The sequence below is a fragment of the Polyodon spathula genome, chromosome 4 (genome assembly GCF_017654505.1).
Source record: "Polyodon spathula isolate WHYD16114869_AA chromosome 4, ASM1765450v1, whole genome shotgun sequence".
In the NCBI taxonomy this organism is placed as follows: Eukaryota; Metazoa; Chordata; class Actinopteri; order Acipenseriformes; family Polyodontidae; genus Polyodon; species Polyodon spathula.
The window spans coordinates 57,890,145-57,914,581 of record NC_054537.1 but is presented as its reverse complement, the minus strand read 5'-3'; the positions used below and the strand labels follow the sequence as shown (position 1 = coordinate 57,914,581).

At 40.6% G+C, this 24,437-nt stretch overlaps 1 protein-coding gene across 4 annotated transcripts in view; it reads right to left on the bottom strand.

Annotated features, from left to right (window-relative positions):
- The window catches only part of LOC121314663 (chondroitin sulfate proteoglycan 5-like), a 45,766-nt gene that overhangs the window by 13,639 nt on the left and 7,690 nt on the right, over positions 1-24,437 (bottom strand). For all 4 annotated transcript variants that reach the window (XM_041248139.1, XM_041248141.1, XM_041248137.1 and 1 more), the window contains exons 2-3: positions 22,842-24,072; positions 2,116-2,304 (exon numbers count right to left, since the gene is read on the bottom strand). In XM_041248139.1, the coding sequence (XP_041104073.1) occupies positions 2,116-2,304; positions 22,842-24,072 (1,420 nt within the window). The remainder of the gene's footprint in view (positions 1-2,115; positions 2,305-22,841; positions 24,073-24,437) is intronic.

Sequence of the window (24,437 nt, the reverse complement as noted above, 5' to 3'; positions counted from 1 at the left end):
GAGAATTCAGTGAGAGCACTGCTTTGGCTTTTGCACTTCCATGGACTAGGTGGGAAATTGTCTGTGTCTGCTATCTCCTTTTTTCCCCTTTGATAACATTTAGCGAGATACACCTATAAAGGTAACATCTTCAACAACCTTCTTAAACTATGTAACTTACTTTAACAGATGTGTGTGGCACTAAACATTCAAATTGGAGTTTGTTTTTGACTTAAGGCCTTTATTTTGGGATGTTTTAGATCACTAGTCATACCAAAACTGCATAACCCCACATGAATCTCATGCTGGGTGTTGGTAAATGTGAAAGATTTTAATTAGCCAGTCTGTGCAGTAGCACAAGAGATTTAAAAATGATAACACATGATTTTGCGTCACATGTGTGCAATGTGGATGTACAGATCTAAAATTTGTTTCCACAGAACACTGCTCACATGCAATACAGTACCACAGCTCACCTGATGTTATAATGAAATACAGATATTTCTTCCTCAGTATCTTGTCATTAGTGGTGATTATAATATTTCCATTGACAAGGAGGCTGGAGACTTAAATTCATGTCATCAGACCATCATGGCTGTGATCAAAACTGTACTTCTAAAACGAATATTGCAATTGAGACTTTTACATGATTTTTTTTTTTAATTTGTCTGCAAACATTTTGAAATTGTTACTTCCATTATCGTAGACCCTTTAACAGGTTTAATTACATAATGCCTGTCTGTGTACTACTCAATAACAAAAATGAAAATAGAAAGAAAGAAAAAGAAAAAAAAAGAAAGAAAGAAAGAAAGAAAGAAAGAAAGAAAGAAAGAAAGAAAGAAAGAAAGAAAGAAAGAAAGAACCCTAGTTATAGATATTATTAATGTGGTGATGCAATTTCAGATGAAGATGATATATGTGAAATCCATTAGTAAAGGTGTGAAAATCATTAACGTGGTAATTATGCAAAATACACACAGTAAATCAGAAACTGAAATCAGAAATAAAGTATTCATTAGCCTGTTTGCGAACGGTGCAAGCATCCAACATCAGCATCCGCAGAACAGAGGAGATGCTGTCAAACCCAATGATACCCCCCTCCCCATTCCTCCTGATATCTCAGGGCTGTGTGACTGCACCGTTCCTTGATCATCCGTCCTCCTCTCTCATACTGCAATGTAGGTCACCCTTCCCCCTCTCAGGCTGTGCCCCAGATTTCAAAGGGAAGGCGTGACTTCAGTGTCTGTGTGAAGAGAGAGCTGAGAGGGCCCTCACGTTGACAGTTTCCATTGGCCCTTGCAAATGCAAATCGCTCTGTGGCTTTAATGCAGCTCCATAATAGAGCCTGCTAATCTGATTTCTAATAGTGTAGTTAAATGACTTCAGTCTGCCTCTGTCAGGGCTTTTTAAAAGCCCCTCTCCCCACCTTATATCCCTTACCCGCCCACCCTGAAAACACTGCACTCGGACACCAAGAACAGTTGGCCCCTTTCTGCACTGCTCCGGCCTCTGCACTATAGATTTTAAGTCTTTGTTCTGTGAGAGAACGGGGCAGCTTTATAATGTAGCTGCAACCAATTACATACCACAAAGCATTGGTGGCTTGGTAAGGAATACACTGACTACCCTGCAGACATAGGAGCCACAGGTTGCCATTCCAGCGATGGGATAAATAAAGGATTGATTCCATCTATGTCAGATTCTCAGAATGGTGTAACAGTTGCTGGGCTGCAGTTGCCATGTTAATCTGCAATATGCACCGTTGCTAAGGAAAGCTCCAATAATCTTGTTCTAGGTGCTCCAGTAGGTGATGGTGTGCAGAGCTCACTTATTGTGGTACTGCACGTCACACTGAGAGGGGCTGGCTTCAGGAGACTAGAATGCTGTTCCAGCCTCCAACACGATTCTTTCTTTCTATTTTCTGTTGTAAAGCACAGGAAAGCTCTTAAAGCACAGATAGGTTCAGATCATCACAATTTCTGTGCAAATTCACAGCTTAACAAAGAGCCTCTGCTCTGTATCTTTGCTCACCAGTTCTATCACCCTCATTTCCCAAAAAAACCCTCCTCCCTCTCTCCTCCACTGCCCTCTATCTTGCAGTTCCCCTCCAGGCCCCCCAGTGGCAGTGTGACTCACGAGCGCTTGCGTAGTTTGCAGTTCTCCGTCTTGAGCAGGTGCAGCTTCTTGGCAAAGAAGACAGTGATCATGAAGAGCAGCAGCACCATGACAGCAGCAGCTCCAATCGTGATGCACATCACCTGGAACTCCGTGATCACAGACTCGCAGCGAGCCCCTTTGTGCCAGATATAGTTCTGCGTGTTACACCTGCGATATGTAGCAATGAGAGACAGGGGGGTGGAAGAGAGTCAGTTAATGTATGTTAAACCCTCATTCCTAATTAAAAGACAATTGCCTTACATTTTGACCCAGGCTAAGGCAATAATTAATAGCAGAGGTGAGTTTGGACTGACTGCTTATTGTGGGTATAAACCAGGGCCAATCAAGTTTCAAACCACTGAAATTAAAATCCAACATTTGATCCACCATGGTTTAGATCAATTTTAGACCACATATAGGCAGTGGAGTCCAAAGATTACAATTTTCCTGCAGCCCACTGTTAACAATCTACACTGTTGTGCCTGAATACACACACATGCATGCATGCACACACACACACACACACACACAAAAGTAAATTCTTGTTAAAATTAACTCAGATTAGACTAATTTCCTCATATTACAAATTTACTATATGGTCCTAGCCAAATTTAGTATTTGCTTATTGTAAATTACTTCTTATTATATGAATTCACTAAACACAAATTTCCTGTTTGTGCAAATTATTTTGGAGCCCTCCCAGGGAAGAACATTGTGAATAAAACTAAAACGCCCTAGTTCGAACAGCTTGAGTGTAAAGGATATTGGGAAATGTATTAACTTGCATTCAGATTTGCGCTTCTGTTCTGTATTTCAGTGCTGTTTTGGGACTACAGATCCTATGATGCATTTCAAGTTGCCATAGTGCTAGGGTGACAAATTTTCAAAGCTCAAAACCGGGACACATTATGAAATAATTGATAAGACTAATCAAACCACTGAAATATAAGCTATTTTAATGGTAATTTAAATAGCCATCCTCTCACTCTTAGTATAATCTTTTTTTTTAAGCTGATAGCAAATTTCAGTACACTCCCGGGTGTATAATTTGTGCCTAATTTAGTTTAATAGTGTGTTATATACGTATTGATACTTTTACATTGAGCTTATTATTATTATTATTATTATTATTATTATTATTATTATTATTATTACTACACTACTACTAGCTCAGTTGGAACAAAAACCAGCAGGTGAGGGGGACTCCACTGATCTAAGTTTTCAGAAGTGTTTAAATTTGTATCTGTAAAGACTAAATAGTTAAGTGATGCAGGACTGTAGATATTGAAAAAGAATAGCATCACAACTACTAAGTGTCAAAAATGTTACATGTGTTTATTCAAAAAGTGTAGATTCTATCAAAAGGTTTTTTTTTTGTACAATGTGTTTCAGATTAGTATATTCTTTATTTTAACTATGGAGAGCTTTCATGTTATTTACTAATGAAGCGGACACAGTGGTAGTTGTTCCAAAATCCTGGTGTGCTGGCCAGAAGAATTGTTTCTGGCCACCCTGTACTTTAAGTTACTAAATTCAAAAGGCAGTCAGAATATCTGAAAAAGCATTAAAATCATTGTCGTTGCATCCGATAAGGATTCTTGCTTTTTATTATATATAACTGTAACAGGGGAGATCTGTGCTGACTGTCTGGCACATGCGTGATTCTGCAGGAAGAGGGCAACAGCCCTGTAAGATCCTCCCATCAGTCATGACGATGACACGGAGAGGTGGAGAAGAGGGTGTGTTGTCTTTCCCTCTCTCTGAGGGGCTGGGAGGCAGACTTTGAGGGACTGCTTAGCCCATAAGTACTGCGCTTGGCTATGCATTCGGGTGGCCTAACAGGGGATACCCTGTGACGCTGGCAGAAGACGCCAGTTTAAGTAAAGACCAGGCAGGAATGCCAGCAGTTGAAGAGAGGACGAAACAGGCAAGCACGGCTGAGGAAGACAGCCCGTCTTAAATAAATAAAACAAGAATTAAAATAAATTATTACGTACCCGAGGAGACGTGTAGATATATGGGGAACTTTCAGCACTTTTGTTTTGTAGTTTTATTACTGTGTTTTGTTTTCCCTTTTCATTTCACCTTTGGTTTTCATTATTATTTTTGAGCACCTGTGAGCACAACTGTGTATACCTGTGCTGGTAACCCTGTGGTCCTGATTACCATTGCCGGTATTCAGGCCAGAGAAAACAGTGCTCGCTGCAGGCTAAAATAAATAAAAAAGAAAATAAATAAAACTGGGCACCTGTGCAGTGTCTTCTGTCTCCCGTGTCAGTGAGTACCCCCACCCTTCCACAATAACAAAAAAAGAAAAGTAAAAGAGTAATAACTCTGGACCAATAGCCATTACAGTTGTTATTGTTGTGTACAATTGCATTGATGTTTATTTAGACTCCTATGAGAAGGTAGCTCACGCCTTCGCCGTGCAGAATAGACATATGATCTTCAAATGGAAAATGAAGATTTAATTAAAAAGAAAAGGCAAAAGAGGTACATTTTTTAAAACTCATGTGACAACGTACAATAAATACATCAGAATAAGAAAAAAATGGTCTGAATATTACTTTTGTAAAAGGCTTTTAATAACTTGATTAAATACAAATAAATAAGTGCTTGATTTTCATGTGACTGGTTTAGCATGTCTTGTTATGAGAATGTAATGTCTACATGAGAACAAACAAAAGGGCAACTGTATGTTTTTGTAATATATTGTAAGATAATGCCATATCTCTAATTTTGTAATTTGTCTTTTTATGTGTAGACCAAACGGAAGATATGAAAACAACTTTGATGAGGAAACAGACGAGGAAGAAGACAACGAAATGTGTCCTGCTGCCCCAATGCCGCTAGTTTTTTTCAGATCACCTACTCCAACCATTGGCTCTCTGAGTCCCTGTAGCTCAATTGCTGCTTCCCACGGGCTCACACCACACAGAGGTTGGTTTTATATATACATTTCATTTTTAAGCTAGAATGGAATTTTCTAAAGAAACATTAGTCTGCATTGTAAGTTTATTCATCTGTCTGCTTAGACCCGAGTGTGGTAGAAGTGGTTGTGACAGTGCAAACACTTCTTACTTAGTGCAGAATGTATCTTTGGATCGATCATACATGGTTTCCTATATGTATTCTATAGTAAACATGAGTCTATCTGCAGTCTGTAAGGAGATATAAGCTGTCAAACATTTTGTGACCCCTAAAAGAGATCATAGTTCATAAAGGTTTTACATCAAGTACACACACTATTTCATTTATTAAATATATTGTGTCAGTTGACAGCTACCAGCATGCACAAACAGAACAGTTCTACATAATATGGCTCCCATGTTATAGCCCTTACAATTTTGCTACACTATATTTTTTGATGTTTTTCACAAATTTTTTAAAGAATAAATTCTTTCAAATAATATAATATTCTCTTTCATTTATAAACTTTCATTGATGTAAATTATATTAATATAATGAAGCATTCAATTTCTGTGTTTACAGCGCCAGTGCCTCCTGTTTCTGCTGCAAGACCTCAGCAGAACTTCACTGGTGCTTTTAATCCTGCTAGACATTCTTCTAATTCCCCTGCTGTTGCGCAAGGGCCAGCACATTCTGAAAGTTGGTCTGGTTTTTTGAATATATGATGTTACAAGCGTTTTCGCCCGGTACTCCGGTTTCCTCCCTCAGTCCAAAGACATGCTGGCTAGGTGGATTGGCCTCTCTAAGTTGCCCTGCAATGGACTGACATCCCATCCATGGTGTAGTCCCGCCTTGCGCCCTACTGTATCCTTGCTGAGTTAGGCTATGGCTCACCGCAAACCTATACATGATTAAGTGGTTACAGATAATGGATGGCTGTTACAACTGGTATTAAATATAATGGTTCCACAGTTTCAATAAATTTAGACTATTATTAGTATACTATTATAGTGCAATTTGCAAATTTTTACTTTAGTCTTAAGGATGCTGCTGACCTTTTAAATCATTTGTAATAATATCCATATTATCAATAGTGAAATGTACATTTGTTCTTTTGATTTCACTTCAGATTTTCAGAAGTTAATAATAAAACTTTTGACAGAGGTAAAGTCATCTGTGGCAGATTTAAAGGTTCAAGTGAGCCTGAATACCCAGCATCTCCAAAGCATGCATTCCGGTCAGACTGATGATGACACCCTCCCAGAGGATGTGGTACTCCCTGTAGGGAAAAGGGTCAACTGGACACCTTGGAAGAGCAACTCACACATGACCAGGGGCTACAGGGCCAGCTGGTAAGCAACATGGGATAAATTACAGTAAATAAATTCCAAAAGTATAGAGATTTGAAAGTCAGTTCAAAATCAGTTGAATAATGAATGGTGAGCAGATTTTTTTTAGTTGAAGCTAATGTTGTTGTAACTTTTAGCTTACAGGGGCTCCCAAGTAGGGATTCCGGTAAAGTCTCCCCTTGGAGACCAGGACGCATCCTATAGCCTGGACATCCCTGAGTCCAGTTTATGCCATTGCACACTGGAGTTGGTAGTAGTAGTGTAGTGCTAAATTCTATAGCGCTGGAGGGCTGCCAAAATTACTGACATGTGTGACGTCCTCATGAGATTAATACCTGCAAAACACAATTCCCATTACTGATTAAACATTTTATTTAATTGAAAATATATGCAACAGTATTTTGAGAATTAAATTATTAAACATACATATTGTTTCAACATAAAACACACAACTCAGCTTCTATGGGAATCCTTAAACAAAACACAAAAAACACAAACTACTCCACTGGTCAGCGAATATAACATACTAAGAATCACCTTAAACTTCAGTTTTTACAGCAAACATTGTCTGCAAACTACAAAATAAATAAGGGGAAGAGGAAAACAAAGCCAAAAAATGACACACAATTCAGAAAATTTGAGACAGCTGTATAGTGAATGTTGTGGTTTTCAGTCTACCCCAGAAACAGTCTGCCATTATTATTTTGATTATCTAATAATTGAATCTGCTCAGGTTAACTTCACAAAACAAGAAAACTATTTAAAAAAATAAAAACATGACATGACATGAGTTGCTCTTGAAGTCTGTTATCAAACAAATTGTCATGGACCCCATAATTCTCGAAAGCATACATTTGTTAGTGACCTCCTTTGTAAATGACAATGACCTCCTTTTATGCATTATTTTTTGTGTTGAGCGCTACAAATGTTGTCTACTGTTATTATTACTATTATATTAAAACTCGGATCTCAGCTAAAGTGGCACATCTGGCCACCATAAATAGTGCTCACGCATCAATGCCATTTCAATGAAACAGCACAATAACATGCACTATCCTTGCTGACAAAAGGTGTAGTTAACAGCTTCCGAGCCCCCAGCTCGAATTGACTGTGGAGGTGTTGAAAGCGGTAGATAATTAACCACCATATAAGAAAAGAAAGATGTTGCTGCAGCTTTTAACATTCTTGCAAATACTGTCAACCATTAAAAAAACAGGGTACAATAATACAGGCCTTAGAACAGCAAAATGTGCAAGTTATTAGCATTTCTGATTTGCTCAAAACCCTGATTTTGAGGACACCTCGCTTTACTGGTTTAAAAATGCCTATGATGAGAATGGGACATGCCGTTTTTTTTTTTTTGCAATATATACTTTTTAAAAATAAATAAACAACTAAATATACAACTGCATTTTCAATAACATGTATAATACTTTTCATTGTTCAGTATTACTGTAACTTCAATAAAAATGTCATATGCATTTGGCTTACACTCCTGATAATAAGAATTTGTGATACTGTAATACAATTTTTTTTTTTTTGCTGATCCCTATAATTTCATATTAACGAGAATTGACTTACAATAAAAAGAAAATAAACAAAACAAAACCTAACTCGATCTCGGGCCCTAGCTAAACAAATGATGTATGTTCTCCTTTGACATTTTGTTCTTTCCCTGAGCAATCCTTCACACTACCCCCCCTTTTGCACGATCTCGTGGGATTGGGCATACCAAATGGAAGGCGGCGTGTCAAACAAAAAACAATACACATTTTCCCATTTCTTGACCTTTTCCCATGTCCTGCTTCTTGTGTGCTACATAGATGGCCATTACAGGGCCACCCTGTCCCTCCTCTAAAACACAACCATCCACCCTCAAGTCCACAAATTCCAATCTTCGCCAATTCCTGCGGGCGGGCTTGGGGATGGGTCGGTCCCTCCTGCGTCCTCTGGAAGGGACCACAAACCAACAAGGGGGGACCCTGACGGCTTGACCAGGGCGATCGGAGTGCAGGCCAGCGACCGGGAGCAATCAGTGACAGGCAGAGGTGTACGACTGCGGATCCGCGTAGCGACATCTGGAGTTTCAGGGGGAACACAATGAGGGAAAGGGGGAGCGCACGTGACATCTGAACCTCACGTCGTGACGTCTGCAAATCCAGGAAGAGCGGAGTAGGGGAACAGGCAAGCAACTGTGCCTGGCAATGCTGCAACCTGGGAGTTAGGACCAGTGAAGGGAGGTCTGGGCATTCCGGTAGGGGAACCACGACGTTGGGGCAAGGGAAAACACCTTTGGCACCGAACTGGTTTACAGGGGTGGTGGTCTGGGCTGTGGTGGAGTTATCTGCTTCACCTCCTCTTTCTTACTTTTCTTTCTCTTGGACTCCTTATCTTTTCAGTCCTTCAAACTTTTCCTTTTCTCTCCTCTTTTTGTTGCTTCTCCCTCAAGCTTTGGAGACAGCAGGGCTTCTCTCTCAGGCTCTGGAGACAGTGGGACTTCTCCCTCAGGCTCTGGATACTCGGGCTCCTCCCACTCAGGCACAGGCGGAAGGGGCTCCTCCCTTTTTGGCTCTAGTGGGGAAACCAGCAGGCATGCTCTGGTGGAGGTGGCAAACAGTCCTCCCATGGAGGCAGAACCAGCAGGTACTCTTCCTCTGATGGTGGAGGTGGGAGGGGTAAGCAGTCCTTTGGACTGTAACATCGAAGAGATGGGCTGTGTATCAGAAACCTGGTAATGGAGTCAATAAATCGTGTGTGATGGGTAAGTGCATTAATTTTTTACATACTGTATGCTGTATATAATGGGGATTGATTTTAGTCTTAATACAAAGGAGGTATTAAGAATAAATGTGTGACTGTCATGTATCTGGGTAACGGATATCTGAGTGCTGACTGTAAATCACTTCTCTGTTAGAGTAACACATTTGTTTTGAGCAGACCTGGGTTCTTCATTGAAACATCTTGAATCTATAAAATCTGTTCATTGTGTGACAGGTCGGAGTTGCTCAGCTTCTTAATGAAATAACTTTCAATTCATTCTTTAGAACACCTAAATGTCAATTATATTTAACAACCGCCTTGCCTGACGTGCTTAGTGTGCCAGAAAGACAGCTAGTAACATTGCCCTGTCTTTCTTTTGCTGTTGAAACTGCCCCCCAGGTCTTCTAGATGGGTCTATGGAAACAGTAGAAAATGAAAACAGTGCTGTTTTCGCAATACTGAAGTTACATTCTTTTAGTTTCTATATTTTGTAATATTTTTCATACACTTATTTGCTTTTCAATAGTACCTGAATATTGTTGCCTGTTTTCGCATTAAGTGAAATAATGCACACATTAGCAAGCTTCATGATGTTTCTATGAAGGCCTCCAACATAATTAAAACAAATAGGTTACTGAGTGATATATTACGGTATTTTATGAGCCCCTGAAAAATTACTGTCTGGCAAATACAAACATCTTAGAATTAGCCCAACTCGGTGAGATTGTTCATTAGGTTTATTTGTTGTATGATCAGAACTGATCATCCAAAACGAAATACCATTTAGAAAATATCCATCAAATAACACCCAGATCCGGAGTCACTTTACTGGTGTCCAGTGGATACAGTATATTATAAATCATGCAAGAGAAATCCACCAATCATCATTAAGGGTTTGTCAAAATTCCAGTGCATCATATCCTGTGTATAGATGGCATCCTGTGCATAGAACATACAGCATAGTTCTAAAGTTTAAACTTAATAATAATCTCTGTTTATGTTAATATGTTGTGTGTAGGGTGTCGCTTATTCTAACATAACTCATTTTGAACAGAACTGCTCATCTTTGCTTTGCAGTCCTCTCATCTGGCATCTCTTAAAACAAAAAGAGATTTCCCACACACTGTGCATCAAATGTAACTTAAATTATATACAGAGCCAAGTCGTTTAATTCCAAAAAGTGCTTTTAATACAATCCTTAGATCACCATGTAATCGGACATCTCCCGAGCTGCACTGCTGTGGAAATGGATCAACAGCATCGCATTGTAAAAACAACTGAATATGCCTAACAAGGGAAAATCATTTTAAGATGAATAATGTAACCATCAATCGTGCTGTAGTTACACTACAGTTAAACTGCAGTAACCGATCACTGAAACTGCTCTAACTGCCCTCCTTGAAGTGATTCACCAAAGCCTTGTATCCCTCACCTGCTCTTTTTATTCGCCAGTTAACTACAGCTCCAGGGTCCGCTGCAGCACTCTCTGGTCTCTGGAGAACTTTATAGGAAGAGCCACATCAGTAACCGAACACTGTCACTAGTCTACATTTCGAATTATCACACTATTTATTCACATCATACATACAGTATAAAGCAACACCTTGTGATACCAAAACTGCAGGGCTGAAGTACTGAGTATTTGATCATACAAGTACTTTATCTGTTATGGTTATAGTAATTTTACCACAATACAAATAATACACACACACACACAAAAAAAAAAAAAAAACTATTATAATTAATAAGGTAATAAATCTGCTCTGAGTTGCATTTAGGAGAGGCAATCCATGCAAGGAGGAGATGTTAGTACTTGACAGATAATTAGCACAACAAAGATGGAAAACTAAAATAAACATTAGGTCTCACAAATTAAAGCAAGATCTCACTTTCTATATCAAAACAAGTGCATTATCCCTTAGAAAAGATCTAACGTGCACTGTGGATGAGAGCTCCCAATGGGGCGATGCACAACTGGCTGAGCGTTGCCCGTTTGGAGGGGGGGGGGGGGAGAATCTAGGATGGCCAGGGTGTCCTCGGTGCACCAGTAACCCCTGTAGAGTAGCCAAGGTGCCTGAGGGCTTGCCTGTAAGCTGCCAAGGGCTGCATTGTACTCCAATGTTGTAGCTCTGGGTTGGCTGCATGACAGGCCTGCAGAGTGAAAAGAAGTGGTTGGCTGACGGGACAGGTTTCAGAAGACAGTGTGTATTCATCTTTGCCGCTCCCGAGTCAGCACGGGGGTGGTAGCGGTGAGCTGAGCCTAAAATACAACTGGCTATTTCAAACTGGGAGAAAGACTGGGTAAAATCAATAGGCGACTACTAAATTAAAAAGAAAAGATTTAACATGGTCCATGTTTTTGTAATATGCTTCACCACACCTCTCTTATTTACAATGCTTACTTATTCTTTACTGTGTTTTATCTATGCTTTATTACACCGTGTTGCTTTAATGCTATGATGCATTTTTATAAGGTTTATGACACGTCTGTTTTAGCTCTGCCCATTTGTGATGACATCATCTGAGTACAAGTGCCTATACAAGTATGACATTATAAATACAACTAATGGGTCCTTTGCAAGAGGCAAGCGGACTGGATAAGTGAACTTTCTTATTGGAACTGTTGAAATGTGTCTGTTAGTTTAATTGCAGTCCTCCAAATTTTATGACTGAAACAGAAAAAAACCAAAAACCAAAAAAACTATATGGACACAATATAGATATTTTATTTAACATCATGTAATCAAAGAAACCATAAAACGATATCGCAAAAGTCTGCTGGAAGCCATAACAGCAGTACAGTATTTCATGTTAGATTTAAAAATGGCATGTCAGTTTTTCGTTAAGTATATGGAAACCTACAAAGCAGTATGTCATTTAATTTGTTAGTGTAACATTGTTCAGCAGGTTTCATTCGACTTTATGAAGCAAAATTAATTAATTATATAGAGTGATGCAAAACTTTTGGTCATAGTTGTAGATGTACACAGTGTTCACAAACTGTTAGACCATGTTGATGATAAATTGTACACGTGCGTAGTTCAAAACTTTACTGAAGTATGTTAGTCTGCCTGACGGACTACTAGGATTTAAATTATTTACCTAGTCTGTGTAAATTCCTTTGCTAAATCACTACCCTCAATATTTCAAAATGTTTAAGGTCAAATTATGAAGCAGTAAATTTCTACTTCAAACCTATGGCAGTGAAAGTGACAGGAAAAGTCAGTGCTGGAATGGGTCTCAGAGCAGAGCAGACTGTCTTTGTCTGGATGGTGCCATTTGGCAGCAACCTGAGCTGTGTGTGGGGTTATCCTCGCAGTGGGATTATCGTCTAGGTCTGGATACACAGTGAAAACAGATGGTTCCATCATAGCAGCGGACAGACAGGAAGTACGAGGAGAGGTGACTGAGCAGGACAGTGACACACACTGCTATGCAAAGATGCAGGAATACACACAGAGACACACACTGCTACACAGAGCAACACAAGTACACAAAGCTACTCACAGGCGCACAAAGATACACACTGCTACACAGAGACACACAACAACACAAAGAGACACACTACTATTGAGACACTGTGATACACTAGGGTGAACAGATTTCCAAAGCTCAGAACCAGCACACATATATTTGTTTTAAGAATGCTTCTTTAAAGACTTATTTTTTATCACTATTACTGTTTTTATTTAATTGTATTAAACTAGCATAAAACAATAACCTCTGACTGCTGCACAACCACTGCACCTTCCTTTTCCAATTTGTAGACATGTTTAACTATATGTTATACCAAATGCATTGCTATTTTTACTCTATCATTTTGTATACTTTTAATTCAGTATAGTAACTCACATGAAAATTCTACCACACATATGCAGTCACCTCCAAGATTATTGGCAACCTTGATAAAGATGAGCAAAAAAGGCTATAAAATAAACAACACAGGTAATGAGCTGTATTTTGTGCTCAAAAATATGGGAAAACTGTATTATTTTATACTAATACAATTGCTCAGAGAAAACGTTTATTTTTAACAAGAATATTTTTAAAAAGACAGGTGCCAAAATTATTGGCACCCCTAAAGATTATTATAAATAAAATCAAACAAAGTTAAATCTGTAATAATATTCTACTTTTAAGTACATCTCAGTCTTAAGGAACTGCATTGTGGCTTTCCAAGGCTTCCTGTTTCACTGGGGTATAAAAATGAGGTAACATGCATGTAAAATCCAATTGTCATCCATCACCATGGGGAAAGGCAAAGAACTTGCAAATGAAAAGAGACAAATGGTTGTTGACCTTCATAAATCAGGCAATGGGTACAAAAAGTAGCTAAAAACCTAAATATACCACTTACCACTATTAGCGCAATAATGAAGAAGTTCAAAACCAGTGGAACAGTGGTAAGTCTGCCTGGGAGAGGACACAAGTGCATCTTGCCCCCACGCACAGTGAGGAAGACGATTCGGGAGGCAAAGAAGAATCCAAGTGCCACAGTTGGAGAATTACAGAACTTGGTTGCATGTTGGGGTCACCAAGTCTCCAAATCTACAATTAGATGCCACCTCCATGCCAATAGCCTATTTGGAAGGGTTGCCAGAAAAAAGCCTTTATTGAGAGCAACCAACAAATGTAAACGCCTGGAGTTTGCTAAACAGCAATGGAACTTGGATTGGAACCAGGTGCTATGGTCAGATAATACAAAAATAGAGCTCCTTGGCCACACACACCAGTGGTGGGTTTGGCATCGAAAGAAGGATGTGTATGCAGAAAAGAACCTCTTACCTACTGTAAAATATGGTGGTGGATCTTTGATGTAATGGGGCTGTTTTGCTTCCACTGGTCCTGGGGCTCTTGTTAAGGTCAACGGCATCATGAACTCTACCAAGTACCAGGACATTTTAACCAAAAACCTGGTTGCTTTTGCCAGGAGGCTGAAAATTGGCCACAAGTGGATCTTCCAGCAAGACAATGACCCAAAGCACACATCAAAATCCATAAAGAAATGCTTAATTGACCACAAACTCAACATTTTGCAATGGCCATCTCAGTCTCCGCACTAGAATCCCATTGAAAACCTGTGGTTTGAATTGAAGAGGGCAGTCCATAAACGCAGACCGAAGGATATCAAGGATCTGGAAAGATTCTGTATGGAGGAATGGTCTAAGATCCCTTCCAATGTGTTCTCCAATCTCATAATTTTTTTAGAAAAAGGCTTGCAGTTATCCTTGCAAGGGGAGAGTGCACAAAGTACTGAAAACAAGGGTGCCAATAATTGGGCACTTACTTTTTTTGGAAATTAATTTATAGTTTGAGAAATGTGTAATTTTGGTTGATTCCCTTGAATCACTAATAAAGTACAATATAGCTCATTACCTGTGTTGTTTATTTTATACAGCCTTTTTTGCTCATCTTTATCAAGTGTGCCAATAATTTTAGAGGTGTCTGTATAGAGAACATATTTAATGCATTATAAACATAAATGCATACCATATATATATATATATATATGTAGACACACACTGTAAGCTTGGTCTACCTATATTGTTGGTTACTGCAGTACTTTTCATGACCGTGAAGTTTTTAAGTTCTTCTATTGCAAGTGGAGCCAATCCGTTAATAACTATGGATTCAGTTCTGGTGCGAGCACAGTAAAACGTTTCATCACATAACTTGGGAATCATTTCAGATGTAGTCCATCGATCTAAAACTCTGGTTGCGCTTTACAACATGAAACAGGAATTGTTGCTGTAGATCACTGTTAAAAATACATTTTAACATGTTGGCAAGTCTATTTCTCTTGCTTGCTTTTAGTTTTTTAAAATAAATCACAAATAACCTTTAATGTGGTGATTTTATTCATTGTAATCCAGTGTTTAGATTTCTTAGAAACTCCCTGCTCTTCCACCTTGTGAGCAAATTGACTCTATCCTGCCTTTCAGTTCCATTATCTTTCATTGTTAATGGTACTAGCGTATTCAAGAATAATAACTTTCATTATATTAAGACATTCTGTGCAAATGTTGTATTCTGGGATATGCTGGTAGCTTTTCATTTAAAGCCCTAGAGCCATATTTCAATATGATTGGCAATTGTTTGTGTAAATTATGTAAAGACTGCTATCTGGCGTGTTTGCTGGTACCTAGTGTCAGCACTTGTGTTTATTAAATCTGCGTGCCTGTGTGTCGTGTCAGCATCCAATGCTCTGTGTCTGCCTCAGTTTTATTCAGGGAATACCCACATATGTAATGTCACCCTGTTACACTCTCCCTCATAGTTTCCCTTCTGCAGTACTCCTTCTCCAACTGCAGTACCAGGTATCACATATTCCCTCACACAGTGCCACTGACCAGGGCTTCTATTAATTTATAACCCAAACTGGAAACTGGAGAGATGCCACTGGGCCCCCAGGCTCTTTCCCTACACAACAGAACAACAAGCTTGTCATTCAACTTGTCTATCTTGTTCCCAGTCCACAGTGCTTACCCTCAATTCAGTTAAATCTATGAAGCTCAACACATGCTTGTGGCTTCCAGTTTAGAAATGTGGTAAATCCAAAAAAAAGAATCCATAATCTAAATGCATTGGCATCCAATAAGCACTGGAATGTTGGACGGGGTTTAAGGAAAATGCAAGTAATGAATCAATCTCTTGCTCTCACTCTCATCCCTCCAGCCTGCTTCCTATTACGAGGGAGATTGTAGTCAGAGTCTACAGGAAGCTTGAAGCTGGCTGCTGGAAGCTCCTCTCCTCCTCAGACCTCAGATGACGACTTAGCAATATAAAGCAACATCAGTATAAATATCTTTATTGCACACCTGGATTCCTAGGAACGTCTATCAGTGGAACTTCCTCTGTATAACAGGCTCTTAAGTCCAGGTTAAGCATGGAAAATACTGAGCAACGCTGCAACACGCTTGCTCAGTTTTATTGAGAAAAAAGCTTTTTATAGCTTTGTCACTTTTCAAAACTCTAATCCAGAACTAATGTTCACTTATTTCCAGCTTTACAGTGTTGTGCAGACTGCCTAATGCTTTCTCAGCAATCTAATAATGAAACAGTGTTTGGATGGAAATTATGAATAACGGATTATGAAAAACAAATGAATAAAGGAGATATATACTTTATATATATATCTATATATATATCTATAATGGTATACCCATAAATTTTGGAAAAATAAGACATAAATTATAATGAGTAAAAATTCTTATATTTGCTGGAAAAGCCATATGACACACAAACAACTGTGTACTCACCCTGTAATAATTTTTAAATGCAGTATATCCATTCTAATAATACAACACATCATAAATCCCAAGTGGTGTATGTTACAGTCATCCAGATAAGTTCAGCCAGCTCTCAACTCCAGAAACCCCAGATGGAACTGCTTAGAATTGTGCTCCAGCAAGAGTATTTGGTGACTTTGGAACCAAAATTGTTTTTTACCTTACTGGAAGCTTGTCCAGCTGCTAGTCCTTTTCGAACAAAGCTGCTGGCTTCTCCAGTGTTCATGTGTCCACTCCAGAGTCCAGCTCTATATGTTGCATGTAGCTGTACGGAAGTATAGCGCTCCCACTCTAACCACAGAGGCGATTCTACATATTGATACCGAATCAACAACATGTCTGCAATTGTATTTGTACTGGACTCCCAGTAAACCTGTATATAGTTCAACCTAGCATGGTCTCTATCTCATTCTCTGCAAGTACACAGCAAGACACCACACTGGCAATGAGGAAACAACCGGACCAATAATAAAAATAAAAAAATAAAAAAATAAATACAAAACAAAAACAAATATTCGCTGCAACGGTGTGCACGTTCTGCTCCACTGAAAACAAAACAAAAAAAACAACAACCAACCAAAACGAGTGACGCTGGTAATGGTGATGACTACAGGAAAGCCAAAGATGCACTGACAAAATATATCTCTCCACAAAAGAATGTTAATTTTGAGGTACACTCATTGCGTCAGGCCTGACAGAATCAAGCGTAAAGCATGGATGAATACCACTCACTGCGCAGAATGGAAGCCTCGTGTGAGTTTACTGATGTAGATAAGAAAGTAAGGATTCAGATAATTCAAGGGTGCTTATCTGCACTCCTCAGGAGACGAATACTAAGAGACATTTAATTCCAAACCTTGCCGCCATAACACAACTGCTCTGAGAACTCACCAAGAAGGATCAGCCGTGGGACTGGTCAGCAAAACATACAACAGCCTTAGCCTGCCCAAGAAATTGCTCACTATCTCGGTAATGGCTTATTCTGATCCAATAAAAACTACTGAAATCAGTGTTGACATGTTGGCCTCAGCGCAGTCCTGACACAATCGATTCTCAAGGTCAAGTCTCTACTGTTGCTTATGCCAACAAAGCCTTGTCACCAGTTGAACAGTGCTACTCCCAAACAGAAATAGAAGCACTTGCTGTTGTGTGGGGATGCAGACACTTCCATCTGTACTTGTATAGATGCCATTTTACAGTTATCACCGATCACAAGCCCTTCATAATGCATCTTTTCAGCCACCTACCCGAATAGAACAATGGATACTAAAACTGCAACTTTACGACTACACCGTGATATATCGGCCTGGGAAGGACAACCCTGCAGATTATTTCTCGAGACAGCCACAGACTTTGTCATCTCTCACGCTATCCCGAAAGCCATGTCTCTACAAGAGTGATGCCACACTGACTGACCCCTGTTTACAACATGCAATGAAGGCAGTACAAAATGGACAATAGAACACATTTACAAAAGCACCGCACCTGTCACTTGCATGCCAAGTTTTTCTCAAATCCTTCCCAAAAATAAGACATGAACTGTCACTTCAAGTAATCTGCTGCTAAGAAATACGAACGTTGCCAAACACAACTATGGACTCAAACCATCAATTTAGCTCACCAAGAGCTAGTGAAAATTAAGCAACTACTGAGAGAGAAAGTGTGGTTAATAAATAGGGGGGCGTAGCTTCAGTAATCGGTTCCTTTGCATATGGTTATACCAAACGACCTAGTAGGAGCCTGTATAAATTGAAACCGAAAGCCGTGAGTGTTTTGTCAGTCTGTGTATAACTCTGTGTGTCTTGTGTTGTCTTCTCACGAAAAGAATAATAAACATGATCCGGAGCTGCAGCGGCAGGCCAGCGTAAACCCGGATATCACAAGTCACTCTTTCCACTACAGGAACTGTCCCTGCACCGCTAGCACTAAAATCACGCATTGTCAGAACTGTGTCTGTGTTTGTGTTTTGTGTGGGTGAGAAAAGATGGGACTTTTTGGTTGCAGGTCAAACCCGTGGGATTTTACAAACAGGAGTGATACACGGCGCTGTACCACTTCCATCACTGTTATTGTTTGCTGGTTCTGCCATAAGGCTCTGGACATTATAATCATTAATAAACACCCTTGCACCTCTAAATCATTTGTCTGTGTGATTAATCCGCTCTGCACTGCACTCACCTGCATGTATTCACCACTTTGCCACAAGGGCATTTGCTAGTCATTATTGATGACTACTCACGTTTTCCAGGTAGAATTTGTGACCACATCTGCCAAAGCAGTTCTACCAAAACTAGACAAAATCTTCTCTGCCAGCTCCATTGCAGAATACCTTGGTGTCATGGATAGCCTGGTGGGTGATGTCAGACCAGGAATACACAGGCACAAGTACTGCGGGTTAAGTCGCCAAAGCGCTCCTTTTTATTAAATTATAAATAATAAACAAAACAAAACACTTTACACAAAATAAAAGGCATGATAGCCAAAACAAATATTCTCATGAAACACTGACAAAAACAAGTATCGTGCTGATTTAAAACCAGCATGTGAAGCAATTGTCTTTTTAGCTTACTTGGTGCTTGAGCTCTCTCTGTCTTTTGTTCCTCCTAACCACTCTCAACCTTGGTCAGCAAAAGTTGCTGGTTCTTACAGTGGTAGAGGGATTAACTGGCTATCACTTACCTCATTTATTCCTCGACTACACTCTGCATGGGATTTTTAATGAGCGTGCTCAACAGCCAATTTGTCAATAAATTATTAGCTGCCAACCAGAGACGAGAAACAAACTCCTGCCAAACTACATTTAACTATAAAAATAATACAAATACATTTAAACAGTGTCAATAATACTAATAATAATACACACATAATACAAATAAACCCAGGGGCAGGGTGTACCCCGTCATACTTGGTTTTAAACATATATTGCAAGTGGCTGTACGGAAGTATAACACTCCAGCTCTACCCACAGGCGTCATTCTACATACTGATACTGAACCAGCAACATGTCTGCATTTGTATTTGTATTTTCAAGTACACAGCAAGACACCATAGAATCCACTCTATTATCTGGTTCTGTAAAGATCTGATGGAAAGGTAATTCAGCATCCACAACATAGTATAGAGAAATATACTGAGATCAGGCCAGAGTCTCCAGGTTAAGAGACCAACATGCTTTGCAGAGAAGACATAAAAGTGCTTATGATGCTCAACTGAGTCAGTTCCTGCAGTGAATCCTTTCCACTTGCACAGGTGCAATCTCTTGTGTTTGGCAGTGTGACGGAAAGATGAGTTCTGGTGATGAATCTTCCTCCCGACCTGTGAGGGCACTAAAGAACGAGAGGAGAAGTATCTGGAAGGGCTGGCCTGACAGTTCGTTTCCGGGTCAGGTAAGTGGGTCAGCCTGGAAAGAAGCGCGACTCTGTTGTAAGACCGTATTGATTTGAAAGGTAAACGAGAAGCAGCTGCAAGTAATAAGGCAGCTGCAACCGTTTACCTAGATATCATGCAGGATTACATATAGGGGCCAGGGTAACACTGATCTTTTCCTTCGTTTGGGTAGAACATTTGGAGGAAGAAGGAGCGAGAGTGGAACTCGCAGTGTTTTTGTGATTACGTGTTGTGTTTGTTTATTAACTGTCTGTGTTTATTTCACTGTAGACAGTTAGAGCACTACTCCAGAGCTGTCGCAAAGGGTCAGCACTGTCCGGAGCACCCCTGCACACCACCGTATCTGTGTATTCACCACGCACCCTCACGTCTGCACTCACCCAGGACTGGTGACCATGGGTTCATTTCTGTTCTGGACTGTGCCCCGTTTTGTTATCTCCGCGTTTTACACATGGTTGTGTATCGCCAGGGATTTATTATTTTACGGTTACCAGACCTGGATTATAAATAAAAGCACCTTTTCACTGGAAACTGTTGTCTGCCTGTCACTCCTGCATCGCATCACCGCTATACCTGTTCCCCTCCACTAGCCACTTTGCCACATGCAGTTACAGTCTGCTTGACACCCAAACACTGGCTACCCGCTATCTTTCAGAAGGTTCTGGTAAACTCAAAATCCGGTAATTTCAACCCTGATTGTTTAATTAAAATAGGGAAGATACACATGCTCACAATTCTCTGATATCAGCTGCTACGGACCAGGTTTTATATTTTATTTTAAACTCAGAATTACCGAAGTGGAGATCCTTGTCATGCTACTAGAAATTAGTTTAAAAGGATGATAATGGAGAGGGACCATGCAGAGGCTGTAGCTGGTAACTGAACCTATATTATTATTCTCCAGATAAACTATGGTGTTTCAGCCACTACTGCAGAATACTGTAGCATTTTCTCTATAGGAAGATTTTTAAATATAGCATACTAGTGTAGCTGACAGATGTGCAGACAGTTTCAATATGCCTATCCCTTACAGGGATGTAGGAGAAGATGAGGAGGCTGGGTTCCATTCCTTGACAGTAACTGTGACTGTTCAGTGGGCTACCTCCTCCTCCACTCTCAATACATTCAGTTCCAGCACTTTGTTACTGTCATAATCAGTCCCTGGAACTGTATCCTAGCAAAGCCCTGTCAAGCCTGGCTAGCTCCCTAAAGCTCTCCTCTCTCCTCCAACAGCCTGGGATCCACAGCTCATCTGTCACTGCCAGCTTTTCTACTTCCCACTGTTCCAATACCAGTCATACTGTATGTTCCCACTGCCAGCTCCCTGGTCCTGTTACCTGTCTACATGAAGACCTGCTGCCGTGAAAGTAAAGAGTGTCGGATTAGCGTAGCACAGTGTAGCTAGGATGCAGTTAACGAGTCTTATTGATACAGGCAAGCAGCAAGCCCTGTGTAGAAGGCATAGGGCTAGATTCTCTGCGCTGTCAGAAATGTAGAGAGACAATCTCCACAAGCAAAATCTCAGGAGAATGTACAGCTCTATTATTCCTTTACCGGATTACTTTTACAGAAAGCTATGAACTATGTGTTATTCAGGATGGCTTGGTACAGTGCCACTGCCTTCTTACATGGCTGTAAAAGATGAATTCCTGCAGCCTGAGCAGGAGGATGGGTTTTAATGATATTATAGAAGCCTACAGTTAAAAGGACACAAATAAAAAAAATAAACAATTTTATGTATGTGTTAGAGAGCCAGTATAGATCCACCTGTCCACAATAAATCACTTACTATAAAGTGTAATACTAATCAATAAAACTCTGAGACCCTTAAAGTCCCCCTAGGGCAGAGGTTCCCAAACTGTTGTATGTGGGACAAATTGTGTAATGGCGAACATTTTTTATTTTTTTTTGGGGTTTGTTTTTTTGCATTCTCATAAGACTTGCCATACTCAGAAAGCTTTATAGTTATTGGGAACTCCTTTCACTTTCTGGTGTGAAACGGCACATGACTCTAGTTAGTTTCAGAAACAAAAAGAGAGGCTGTGCCATGCAAGGCAATCACTCAGCTGCAGGACACTTGGGTTCACTGTCACGGCGGAGAGGGGTATTGCTGTAGAACGAAGGGTCCCACAGCGTAGCTCACACAAGGTACTGCAGTGTGCGCAACTCGTAATAGATGTCATCATTAGATGATACAGCCTGATCTCATGATAACGGTGATAAATGTAGGTACTAAAACTAAGTTTATTTCATAACAATAACCTAACCCTAAGGTTTGTGGGGGATTGAGGTCACGTGGTAGGGGTGTTGAGGGTCAATGAAGCACTGCGTAAATTAAAAGTTGCAAACATAGCACTACGCTGTGTGAACTACCCTGTGTGCGCTACCCTATGTGAGCTACACTGTGGGAGCCTTTGTTCTGCAGCTATATACTCTTGGCCCTGGGCGGGCGGGCGTAAATATGTGTATTATGAAAGACTATGTTACAAATAACATTAAAATATAAACCTGCTACAGGTACGCAGCCAGTTGATAGGTCTGGAAGGGGATACGTGACCATCAAAAGTTTGGGAACCCCTGGGCTAGGGGATGGAAAAAAAAAGTACTGCTCCACAACTTAAACAGAAAATGATGCAGCAAATCAGACACACAGCAAAACTTCTACAGGAAAACAAGAAGTGGGGTACAAAGCTGTTTAATAAAAACCTGAAACCTACTAAAGGACAATTTGTCTGCAGTACACATATTGTTGTAACCTACCACTAACCCTACAGGTGCTTTAGAAACATTAGACTCCTCATCACCCCAAAATACCTAAAATTGCCTGTAGTACCTCCTGCAAGACAAGCATGTACTGTAAAGCATAAAGAGAAGCAGTCCTGATTAAAGTGATTACCCTTTCTAGATATTTCACATTGCCACCCAGATATATGGATTGGGTTATTTTGGGGAATGAAATTGCATAGTTAAAAGTTTTAGCTTATTTATAGGTCCCCCCCTCCCTCCTTACCTGCAGAAGACTCCTGTATTCTCCACCAGGTAGCACTGGCCTCCATTCAAGCAGTAGCTGGAGAACATGTCACAGACGGGTTTGCATGTGAAGTTGTGCTTGACGTATCCCATCCGGCACGCCGAGCTGTTGTTGTTGTTGACGTCGGAGTCCTGCCCAGAAAGCAACTGTGTGACAGCCTGGCCTGCCTCGTCTTCGTCGGAGCCACTGGGCCGCACATCCTCCGTGACAACAGACTCAGAACGGGGGGCCAGGCCAGGCTGGGTGGACAGCGTTCCTCTTTCCTGGAGCAGGATCCACAGGTCAGAAGGCACAGTGGTGAGCCGGTAGTCATTCTCGTTCTCCAGGTCGGATTTGGTGTACTCGTCCTCTTCAGGGTACACCTCTGTGGTGAAGGGGTAGGAATCCTCATAGGAAGTGAAAGTGTCATAGACTTTAGGGAGGGTCCAGGAAGTGGGCACACCAAGCACTTCACGGGCTGATGACACAGAGGATGTCTTGGGCAATGGAGTGTTTGCCGGGTCCAAATGCGCGAAAGGGTCGTAGTAGTCCAAACTGAGAATATCTGGGGTTGCCAAAGTGTCTGTGGTAGGAGTGGTGGCTGGCTGGGCTCTAAGCTTCATGTCCAGGTCCAACAAAGTGAAATCCAGGTCCCCCTCAGCTCCTTGTGCAGGGGAGTCTGTGTGGCCACCCCAGAGCATCACCTGCTCATCTCCTTTGAAATCCAGATGGATCTCATTAGTGTTAGGGGTCGGCAGGCTCTGGATTTCACTGTTTTTGCTAGTCTCGGCTCCAGTGCCGACGAAGTCCCCGAACACTTCAATCAAGTGTTCCTTCTCCGCTGAGTCTTGGCTGATCTCAGTGCTGCTCATCACACCTGTGGTGGTGGCATCTTGCCTTAAGGGGGCAGTGGTGGAGCTCGCCCCAAAAGAAGTGCTGGCTGAGGGTTTGAAGAGCTGGTCGCCACTACCCAGCTCTTCCTGGCTTTCTCGGGGAAGAGGGATGGAGGTCTCCTCCAGCTCCTTTGTGCCCAATAAGCCCCAGACAAAGGCCTCTCCGGCAGTCGGCCAACTTGAGCCAGCGGAGGCCTCTGAGCCCCCTTCTTTGTGATCCCCAGACAAAGGATCTTCAGCCTTGGCTCCAGAGCTGGAACTATTTCTACATCCCAAGCAGAGTGATGTATCATTGTTTTTGTTATCAGTTAGGGTCGTGTTGCCTTCCAATAAGTCTCCTGCAAAGGCAATACAAATATTTATCCTCTTACAAATGTATTTGATATCTCTGAAATTTGTACATGTGCTTAGTTAGGCTATAATTATGGCTTTTTTAGGCTACATTTTGAATTTTAAATCATGTTTCATTTTCTTTACATACACACAGAGAGGGGGAATTGTGTAAAGCTATTAAACAGATAAAACATCAGAAGGTTCACATTCTAATATTAACACTCTTAATAAAAAAGGAAATACCTTTACTATGTCTATGCCTAAATGCCAAGCCCAGAATGCCAATAAACGGAAATCAAACTTGGTCCTTCACTATCCATAAACATCTGCAGTATGAAAAGTGACTTACACTTTAAAATAATGTAAGCTC